Source organism: Perognathus longimembris, chromosome 1 (assembly GCF_023159225.1).
Source record: "Perognathus longimembris pacificus isolate PPM17 chromosome 1, ASM2315922v1, whole genome shotgun sequence".
NCBI classification, from domain to species: domain Eukaryota; kingdom Metazoa; phylum Chordata; class Mammalia; order Rodentia; family Heteromyidae; genus Perognathus; species Perognathus longimembris.
The window spans coordinates 107,186,059-107,197,680 of NC_063161.1; the positions used below are offsets into that span (position 1 = coordinate 107,186,059).

Here is an 11,622-nt window from a genome sequence, read left to right on the forward strand (position 1 = left end):
AGTATTTTTTTTTTTTTTTTGGCCAGTCCTGGGCCTTGGACTCAGGGCCTGAGCACTGTCCCTGGCTTCTTCCCGCTCAAGGCTAGCACTCCGCCACTTGAGCCACAGCGCCGCTTCTGGCCATTTTTCTGTATATGTGGTGCTGGGGAATCGAACCTAGGGCCTCGTATATCCGAGGCAGGCACTCTTGCCACTAGGCTATATCCCCAGCCCCATGGAAAGTATTTTTGATGTATGGGTATTTCTTAAATGAAATATTTTAAAGTTAGACCATCAATGTGTTCACTGCTAAATACTACAATTTCTTCCAAAGAAAAAACCCAAAATATATACATATATAACAAGTATATAAATATGTATATTTCAACTTTGTTAATTTTTTATATTTATATTATCTTTAACTAGTTGTACAAAGGAGTTACCATTCAATAAGGCAGTTTATGAATGCAATGATCAATAGCAAATCTGGTCTCTAATGCCATTTTCCAGTGGAAATTGTTCTTGTTGAACTGGCTGGTTTTAGGGCTGGAGCAGGAATGTAATATTGAAGATGAGTGAGCAACTCTTTGCAGTGCCACAAAGAACACAAAGTAGGGAAGTACTCAAAATACAATTTGATGGGAATGTCAATGGAACACAAGAGCCACCTGGAAAAGTTCCCAGTGGCAAGCAACAACTAGAACAATCTGAGTAACAACAAAAATATGATAGTATTCACTTATAACTTGCCAGCAACAAAAATCCTTGATATATTTAATAATATAGTTAGGTTATGTTTGTAATATTTTCACAACTTTTTAAAATTTAGTAGTATTGGGATTTAAACTCAAGGACTTGAGTTAGCAAAGTATGGCCTACTACATGGGTCATGCCACCAGCCCTTTTTGCTGTAGTCTGTTTTGTAGTTAGGGCTTCATGTTTTTGTCCAGACTGGCCTCAAACTGTGATCCTCCTATTTCTACTTTCCAAAAAAATGGGATTACGGTTATGAGCTACCATGTCTAGCTTCCAACTTCCAATCAGCTAAAATTATGCCATTTATAATAACAATAAAAAAACTAAAAAGTAAAATATGATGTCATTGCATATGTATATTTTCCCAAAGTGCAAGTATAGCATATAGCAGAAACACAGCTTAAAATGAACACAGACAAACTGGAACACATATAGAAAAAGAGATCAGATCATAGGCCTAAGTGAATAATAGTTTTTAATTTAATCTAATAAATACTTGAGCCCTACTGGGCACCAAGAACCATGAAAGGGATGAGGTGGGATATAAATATAAGGATAAATAAAATAATCTTTCACCTTTAAAAAGTAACTGTTTAGTAAAAAGGGTAAAAAAATATGAAGAGCAATAAACCCAGGTGTTAAAAGTACTGTTATACTGCAAGGAATCATGTTTTCTTCAGTGTAACCTTGGGATGCACTTAAAAATGAAGGATAAATCCTGTAACAGGTTGAGTTAGGCTTAATTGTCTGGCACAAAGTGATTTGTATATACTGAGATCTCTTACTTAAATAGCTAGCACAATTATTCAGTCAACTGAAAGTTATATAATTTATGTGGCAAAAAATTACCACCTTATCTTTTAATAATCATGGAGATAAGTTAATTTTTAAAATATAAACACTTCGATGTCTAAAACATTTTAGAAGTCTAAAATATAATATACAGAAAAAACGTTCAATTTTATCTCTGTGTTCAATAATTTAAGGGATTAAATTGATTTATCTGTCAAAGAGCTCTACCACTGACCTTAGAAACAGAATTTGGAAGGTACAGCTATAAGTATAATTATTCTGCCATCTGTTCATAACAATTTAAATCATTAAAGGCACTCACCTTAAAAAAATCTATAAATAAACAGTAGAATTCTTGTCCATGTTTTCAGCTATGTAATCATTTGCATCAGATGGAAGAGAAGAGAAGGATCCAAATGAGAATATTTTCCCCCTGTGCACCAGGGAACACACACAACTAATCAGAGAGAGAGAGAGAGAGAAGAAAAACTGTCCCCTGTGGTACTTGCTTATCATCTCTGTTTACAAAGAGCTTGTGCTCCAAGGAATAGCAAACACTGAACTAAAGTCAGTTGATTCTGTGCTGCCTTTTTGACAAAACACCAGGCAGGCTATGTTGGAAGCATGTTAAAGCCCTCACAAAATAGGCACAAAAATGCTGGGCACCACTTGTTTACACCTGTAATCCTAGGAACTCAAGAGGATCACGGTTCAAAGCCAGCCCAGGCAGAAAAGTCCATGAGACTCTTATCTCCAATCAACCACCAGAAAACCAGAAGTGGCTCTAGGTGGTAGAGTGCTACCCTAGAGCAGAAAAGCTCAGGGGCAGCGCTCAAGCCCTGAGTTTAAACCCCAGGACCCACCCCTATTCTCTCCCCCACTCCAAAAAAAATAGACACACAGACTGGAGGGAGATGTGGAAATCCCTGCAGATGAAGGCTAAGAATATTAACTCAGCTAGGAGCTAAAGAGAGCTATTAGCCCAGTAACAGTGTCCAGCAGGCCATGGTGAAGGTAAGCTTGTTCAAGGAGACGATCAATAGACAGTGCCAGAAATGTTCAGGAGTATTTATGGGATGAAAACAATGATAAATTATCCAAATTGGGACAGTCAGCATCTAAGAAATTTCAGGTGGAAGGAACAGGAAAAGGCATATACTGACATTATTTTACCAATACATTAAAGTAGTAAATTTTCTAGAACTTCAAGGATGTGAAGTCTAAAATTGTTTATAGTATATAAAAGTAAATCTGCATAGAAAAGGGAATTGAAGGAGACTGACCAAAATGCTAATAATAGTAATACAGCTGCCTTGTTTTCTCTATATGGTTCTACATGTTCCATTATATGATGTCTATATTTTTTTATTTTTTTATTAACACAGATGACTAAAATATACTTGAAAAGTTAGTTTAGCCATCACTTTCTCCAAAGATGGGCCATCTGCATCCATACTGAAAGTAAATCTAGAATTAAAACCCCACAGTATTAACAAAAAAAAAAAACTATTGTAGTTTATCCAACGATTCTGCTCTTAAATCAGGAATGAGATCATCCACTCTTAGATCACAAATAGAATTTAAAGGTTGGGGTGTGGCTCAGCGGTAGTGTGCTTGTCTAACATGTGCCAGGCCCTTGATTTGATCTCCAACACCCTCCATCCTCATAAAAAAAAAAACAAAAAAACCAAACACGAAATACATCAGGTATACAGGCTTGATTCAAATAATGAGGAGGTGAGTTAAAAATTACAAGTCATTGGCCTTTTAAGACTGAACTCTTGCTGGATACCAGTGGCTCATGCCTATAATCCTAGCTACTCAAGGGGCTGGGATCTGAGATTCAAAGCCAGCCTAGGCACAAAAAGTTATCAACACTCTCAAATTAACTGGAAAAAGGCTGGACTGGAGGCAGGGCTCAAGTGGTAAGAGTGCTATCTGTGAGCATAAAAGGTGAGAGTACAAAACTCTGAGTTCAAGCCCCATATTCACATACAGAAAGAAAGAAGGGGGGGCGGTGGTGGAGGAAGGGAAAAGGAAAAGGAAAAAAATGGCTGAACTCTTACACTGGGGCCAGAAGGTCAGATGAAACTCAAATAAAAGTCACCTGAGCCAGGTCATCATTAAGCTGAAGTTTAAAAGTGGCCAGTTTTCCTAGTGGCAAGAGTGCTTGCTTCATATACATGAAGCCCTGGGTTCAATTCCCCAGCACCACATATACAGAAAATGGCCAGAAGTGGCGCTGTGGCTCAAGTGGCAGAGTGCTGGCCTTGAGCAAAAAGAAGCCAGGGACAGTGCTCAGGCCCAGGACTGGCAAAAAAAAAAAAAGTGGCCAGTTTTCCAAACATGAAATCAGAAGGGGTTCAGTTTATCTGAGTTGGCATGGTGTTGAAAGGGCTATTTTAAACCTCTAAGGAAAGTAACTTTGTAAAGACCAATCTACTTTTTGGTTCCTGTTTGTCTTCCTCCATCTTTTCTACCTATAAAGCCCTCTGGTAGTGCCTTCCCTAGTCTTTAGAATGGATGCTTCCCACACAAGAAACTCTTGACAAAAGCCAACTCCATCTCTGTCTAAATTAAGTTGTTGAAATGTTGTTTGTGACTAAGTTTGAAAAATCCACAGGGGAGTTATCATTTGATATAACTATTAGGAATAGAGTCTACCACAGGTTAAAAAAGTGAAAGGGAAATCAGATCAACATACTAAAGGGATATTTACAGTGTTAGGATCGCAAGTGTTTTCTTTCTTTCTTTTTGGCTTACTGGTTTTTGAAAAAATTTCAATTCAAATGTATACTTTCATAGAAGTAAAAATAACTACACTGGTTATTATTACACATTTTTTATGCCAGTACTGGGATTTTGAACTCAGGGCCTACACACTGTTCCTGAGCTTCTTTTGCTCACGGCTAGTGCTCTATATCACTTGAGTCATAGCTTCATTTTCAGCTATTTTTGGTAGTTTATTGGCAATAAGAGTCTTGTAGACTTCCCTGCTCAGGCTGGCTTTGAAGTATAAGCCTCAGATTCTCAGCCTCCTAAGCAGCTAGGATTATAGGCATGAGCCACTGGTGCCTGGCTATTATGTGCATTTTAAGAAATTTTCACATTATATTTTAAAACTACCAGTTTTTAATACTAGTATAAGCTAATCTGTGGCCTGAGTCATTTGTATACAAATTTTCATACAGTTATTTGGAATGTACACAAAAAAAGTGAACATTTCAAGACAGGGAGTGATTTAATAGTTATATATTTACAAGCTAGAAATCAATTATGACAAAATTGCTATAAAAACAGAATTTTTTAATATATAAAAGGCAAAATTTAATTTGGAGCCATTTCCTTGGCATACAAAAATTTTAAACTTGAGTACCTATTATTTGCCTCTAAATATTTATTCCAGTATCTTTACCTTATCCATGTTTGAAGAATTCTAGAATACAATTTTATTTTCCCCCATTACTCCAGATCCTTTGAACTTTACTTCTGATGCTTTGCCTCTAGTGGTAGTAATATAAAAAATAAACATTATGGCAGGTTGGCTACAAGATTTTGAAAAGAGAACCACACTGTAACTGTATCTGACTAGATAAATCTTCCTTCAGAGACACCCTGACAGAACCCTCCTGTGTGAAGGTGGAAGGGTAGAAATGAGGGCAAGCTTAATGAAGGAAAAGAGCAAAGGACTGAATTTTGTTCCTGGCTCAGCAGTTTAGGTTTCTGACTTCACCTTTTACAGTAATTAACAAAATTCTTCTGAACCTAAATCTTACAACACAACATATACTTAAAAAGAATCAGAAGGCTGGGGATATGGCCTAGTGGCAACAGTGCCTGCCTCGGATACACGAGGCCCTAGGTTCGATTCCCCAGCACCACATATACAGAAAAAAACGGCCAGAAGCGGTGCTGTGGCTCAAGTGGCAGAGTGCTAGCCTTGAGCGGGAAGAAGCCAGGGACAGTGCTCAGGCCCTGAGTCCAAGGCCCAGGACTGGCAAAAAAAAAAAAGAATCAGAAGCTGGACACAGTGGCTCACATCTGTAATCTTAGCTACTCAGGAGGCTGAGATCTGAGAATCATGATTCAAAGCCAGCCCAGGCAGGAAAGACCATGAGACTCTTATCTCCAATTAACCATCAGAAAACTAGAAGTAGCATTGTGACTCAAAGTGGTATAGCACTAGCTTTTAGCAAAAAGAGCTCAGGGACAGCGCCCAAGCCATGAGTTCAGCCCCACAACCAGCAAAAAGAAAAAACAATGAATTAGAATCATGTGTATTAAAAATACTTATTTACTACATATCATTAAATAAAAATACAAGTTACAAAATATATTACAGAGTATAATCTCATTTTAAATTGATTATCTCTAAACATGGACAAGAAACTGGAAGGATATATACCAGAATATTAACAGGATAGCTTACTGGTAGATTTTATGTATTTTCTGACTATCAATATTTTCTAAATTTCACACTCAATATATATTATCTTTTTTAAAAAGGTTTATTTTTGAAAGATATACTGCAAACTTTTTGGGAAAGAATATTTGGAATAGAGTAAAATAAATATACAATTAGAACATGAATTTAACAAAACAGGCAATTTAAGCCCTAAAACAGAAGGTTCAAGTAAATGGAGAAAATATAAATTCTCCAATACTATTCCACCTACACTGGTCCTGATAAGGATATTGTGTTTTACAAATATTGTATTATACATATTTTACAACTATTATAATAGTTGCATATCTTATAAAGACTAGTGTTTATACATACCAAGGCAGACTTGGTAAAAATATGACTCTAAGCGAGAAAATGTTTCCATGAGTAGCTAATATCACATAGTACTTCTTAAATATACAACAACTTGCTATGGAATCCTATAGTAGATCCACTTAAGTGATTACAATGTCCAATTCATAGGAAGTACTCAAATTTTTACTTTTTTGTTTTAAAATTTCATCTTTTTTGTTGTTGTTGTTGTTGTTGTTTTGTTTTTCTAGTCCTGGGCCTTAAACTTGGGCCCTGAGAACTGTCTCTGAGCTTCTTTGTGCTCAAGACTAGTGCTCTACCACTCAAGCCACAGGGTCACTTCTGGCTCTTTATGAGTAGTTTTATGAGTCCCACAGACTTCTCTGCCTGGGCTGGCTTTGAACTGTGATCCTCAGATCCCAGCCTTCTGAGTAGCTTGGATTACAGATGTGAGCCATCAGTGCCCAGATTTATTTATTTTTAAGCTGGTTCTAAGGTTTGAACTCAGGGGTTGGGTCCTGTCTGGACACTGTCCCTTAGCTTTTGTGCTCTAGGCGAATGCTCTAATACTTGAGCCACAGCTCTACTTCCAGCTTTTTGGTGATTAATTGGACATAAACGTCTCACAGATTTTGCTGTCTAGTCTGGCTTTGAATTGCGATCCTCAGATCCTCAGATCCTCAGATCTCAGAGTTGTTAGGATTAGAGCAATGAGCCACAGATTTCTGGTGACTCATATTATTCTGATGTAACAGAATGCAATGTTTCAAGATCATATACCAGGCAAGCAGACTTTCTTTGTGAAGGCTAGAAGGCTATAAGTTAAAGATAAAGCAAATGGCTGCCGAACAAGCAGTGCCGCTTGAATTATAATCAATAGATTTGACTCCTAGACATTAAAAAAATGGCTTTGTTTCCCTCAAGTAATTAATTTTGGGTCTTCTTCTAACTTGTTTGTACCTATAGTGAAACAGTATATAAACATTAACACATCCAGACAGGGAAGTCTGATCCAGAGACTGACACTTATTCATCCTCACACAGATCAAAGGGAGGTGTGGGCTTTTATAGTGGCCAGGATGATAGGTTAGAAGGTGGCCTTTTGTAACAGTCTGCCATAATGCACCCATAATGGTGATTATGATTAACAAAACTACATTGAGATTCCATTTTACCCACGTAAGAATGGCTATCATCAAGAAAAAACAAGTGGCATGGATGCAGGGAAAAAAGAAACTCTTAATAGATTGCTGTGGGTAGGGAGGATGAAATAAATTAGTCCAGCAATTATGGAAACGAGGATAGAAGTTCTTCAAAAAAGTATCTGGGTGCCAATGGCTCATACCTGAAATCACAGCTACTTAGGATCATGATTTGAGGCCAACCCAGACTCAAAAAATAAAAATTTCAAGGCTATTTCTCAACAAAGAAATGGTCACTGCAGCCCTGTAGGATTAAAAAAATGTTTAACACACACACACACACACACACACACACACACAGTGCAATACTATTCAGCCTTAAAGAAATGATGCAGGGCACCAGTAGCTCATACCTGTAATCCTAGCTACTCAGAAGGCTGGGATCTGAGGATCACAGTTCAAAGCCAGCCCAGGCAAGAAATTTCATGAGACTCTGATGTCCAATAAACTACTCAGAAGACACTGGAAAAGGTGCTGTGGCTCAAGTAGCAGAGCACTAGCCTTGAACAAAAGAAACTCAAGGAGAGAGTCCAGGCCCAGAGTTCAAGCTCTGGGACTGGCAAAAAAAAAAGAAAAAAAGGAAACGATGCCATTTGTGACACTATACATGGAACTGGGGAGTTTTATGCTAAAGTAATAAGACAAACTCATAAATACAATAATAAAAGTAGAATGCCAGTTACCAAGGGTAGCAGGTGAGGTGGGGAAGACAGTGGTCAAAAAGTACAGTCTCTGAAAAGGAGAAATGAGTTTTTTGAGATCTATTGCACAGCATGGTAATTATTGCTAATACTACTGTATCATACATTTCAAAATTTTATAAGTTCCAAATACTATCACCTCAGGCAATATATTTGTCAGTTTATTCAACAATGTATTAAAAATATCACTTTATACTATATAAATGCAAAATTATAAATTGCTAATTTATAATAGAATGTAAAAAAAACCCATAGAAACCACTGAGAAAGTCTCTTTAGACATAATCTTCTAACAAATTAAGTATCCATACTAATTGCTATTAAATGGAAGGATTTCCAAGTAAACTAAAAATATAATGTCATGGGAGTTAAGTCAAAGTATGATCAAAACATCATCATTTTATGGAAGAATTGTAAGTTATGTCTCTTAGATCAACCACAAAACATTTTAAAGCAGGAAAATCCTTCACTGTACCCCCAAATATTTCTCTTAAGTCACCCCTTTTCTGACACACAACCTGTATCTACAATTTTCATTGAGATTTAAGAGTTTGGAGTCAGACCATGCACTGGTACTCCTAGGACTCCTGTACTCCTAGCTACTCCAGATGTTGAGATCTGAGGATGGCGGTTAGAAGCCAGTCCCAGCAGGAAAGTCCATGAGACCCTATTTTCAAAAGCCAGAAGTGGAGCTGTGGTCCAAAGAAGTAAAGCACTAGCCTTGGGCAAAAGAGCTGCACCCAGACCCTGAGTTCAAGTCCCACGATCATACATACATGAGTTACATCATTACTCTTTCAGTGAGTAGCTCTGGTTGAGGCATGTCATCCCAACCCTTAAAGCATTAGCTTTCTTAAAGCAGAATGACACTCTTGTGGAAATCAAATAAAACTATGTGCATGCATATGTGAACACAGATGTTGTGTGTACTGTTAGCAGTGCCTGGTATGAAACTTACAACCCTTCAAGTTCTTCCACCTCTGTGCCAACTTTTTTTTTTTTTTTTTTGCCAGTCCTGGGGCTTGGACTCAGGGCCTGAGCACTGTCCCTGGCTTCTTTATTTTGCTCAAGGCTAGCACTCTATCTCTTGAGCCACAGCACCATTTCTGCCTTTTTCTGTTTATGTGGTGCTGAGGAATCAAACCCAGGACTTCATGCATGACAGGCACTCTACTGCTGTCATATTCTCAGCGCTCTATTTTTGTTAATCTTTTAACATACACAACTGTTAGAAAAATGTCTCCTTTTACTTCCCTGAAGCAGTGTTTCTCTGTATTTTCCCCTTTCCTCTCAGAATCATTTTCCTAATTTGCAACCTGAATAAAATTTCAATGTCACAGGCATACTGTGTTCTATATCTCTTTCAATCACAAATCCTGTAACATCCAAGACCTTTTGCCCAACACTAACCTCCCAAATAAATATGAGCAAAATCCATCTTGAAAAATGCATGTCGGAGAAAAAAATACTACAAACAAACCAACTACCTGGGGATCTTTTGTTCTACCCAAATACAAATCGTGGATAGGCCCAGATGATAGCAGGCAATGGCAGTGAACCCTGACCCTTTGATAGCAAGGGTGAGCAATGGGTTTGGTCTCTGGGTTTAAACTCAAGTCCCCTGACACTTAGGGCAGAAGCACAGGGTTTGGGGCCTTCGGTGTTAGGGATCCTGCTGTGGGAAGGGTTTCTGAGTCTCTCCACAGTTCAGTGGCCTCAGTGTTACAGCTTTCTGTTGCCCACTGATAGGATGCTCAGCTTGTCAGCCTTACTGCTGCCACTGCTGCTTCTTCCAGTCAGCAGCTGGGAAAAGGTGAGCAAGACCATTCAAGAGAAAGTCTTATATCCGGTGGGAAATGAGATGTGTCCTACAAAGTGAGTCAAGTAGCCCTATAACAAGAATGAGGAGGGACCAAAAAAGTCTGCACCAAAACCCAACAGCCTCTTCAAATTTGCATGAATCAAGGTACAACTTATTATGCAAATGAAAGATTCTGTCTGCACCAATCACAGGGCATCTGTTGGGCCCAAGTGTCTTTTGTCTATGGGAGTTGGCCTCCTCTTGAACCAGAGCACCTTTCAAAAGGGTCTTAAAACAAAATTTAAAATAAAAAACAAAACTAAAGAGTGGGTGCCTGTATCCTAGTAATGCCTTTAATACTAGCTACTCAGGAGGTTGAGATCTGAGGATCAGGATTCAGAGGCAGCCCAGTCAGCCAAATCCACAAAGCCATCTCCAATTAACTAGCAAAAAGCTGAAAGTGCAGATGTGGCTCAAGTGGTAGAGCTACATACAGCCTTGAGCAAAAGAACTAAGCATGCAAAGCCCTGTGTTCAAGTTCCTGTGCTGACACAAAAATACACAATCAGCCTTCCAAAAGGAGGCTCACAATGAATGCTCATCAGTAACAGTACCTTAAAAAATATTGAATAGTGTCCTAATAATGCTTAACTTCTGTCCCAAGGTTCCAATGAGAGGTGAATACCCCCTTATTCTCAAATGTCACGTGTCTAATGTAAGGCTAGACTCAGAGGTCACAAACTAGCCAGTCTCAAACTGGCTTGCCAGGACATTTAAAATCAAGAGATCTGATATTAAAATCCAGATATGCAACTACTCAGGAGAAATCAGAAGATCACCACTCTGAGCAGGGCTGAGGGGCGGCTCCCCATTCTGGAGGGGGGGGCGGTCCCCAGCACTGGCCTCGGCAAGACACCTGATTACTTGTTTATGCGACCCTCCACCCCATGATCTCCGCACCAAGGCTCCCATCCCTCCGGACGTGCCTTCAAAACGCGGCCCGTAACAAGTACACATTGAAAGAAATAACTGTGAGAGCCATACGGGGGTGTAGCTAACTGGCGGCGGGATCCGCACCTCCTTTCGGCGTTTCGAATCTTCGCATCCGGAGCCCTGGAGCTGGTAGGGTCGGTCACTCCGGGTCCAGGGCCGGGAGGCGTAGGTGGACTGGGCAGGGCCCGCCACAGGCGCTGTCCCGTAAGTCCGCGGTTGCTGGGCCTGCCTGCAGTCCCTGCACACCCTCAGGGGGCGCCCCCAGGCCCAGCGGTGGCCCTTCACGCCCTGAAAGGAAGGTGTGTCGGGGGGGGGGGTGGGGGAGGTGTCTCTGCCCCCCGCGTTAGACAACGTCCTCCCGGGCGCGCGCAAACGCCGCACCGCGGCCGCGCGCTCGGGATGAGGCCGCGTCCCGAGCGCAGCCCTCCGCGCGCCCGCCCTCCAGCCAATGAGAAATGCCTCTGCCTGCACGTGATAGAAACGAACCAATAGAGACTCGAGGCCGTCCATGACGCCCCTGGCGGCTTCTGGCGCTTTCGAATGGGGCGCGGGGCGGCTGGGGACAGTAAGGGGCTGCGCCGCCACTCTGTGGGGACCCGGGTTACAAGCGCGGCTCGAGCGCCGGCTCGAGCGCTCTTCGGA

General features: G+C 40.2%; 1 protein-coding gene across 3 annotated transcripts in view; it reads right to left on the reverse strand.

The window, feature by feature from the left end:
* The window catches only part of Ptpdc1 (protein tyrosine phosphatase domain containing 1), a 67,962-nt gene extending 56,582 nt beyond the window's left edge, over positions 1-11,380 (reverse strand). For all 3 annotated transcript variants that reach the window (XM_048341198.1, XM_048341279.1, XM_048341126.1), the window contains exon 1: positions 11,065-11,380. In XM_048341198.1, the coding sequence (XP_048197155.1) occupies positions 11,065-11,092 (28 nt within the window). In that variant the 5' untranslated portion in view covers positions 11,093-11,380. The remainder of the gene's footprint in view (positions 1-11,064) is intronic.
* Positions 11,381-11,622: the final 242 nt, after the last annotated feature.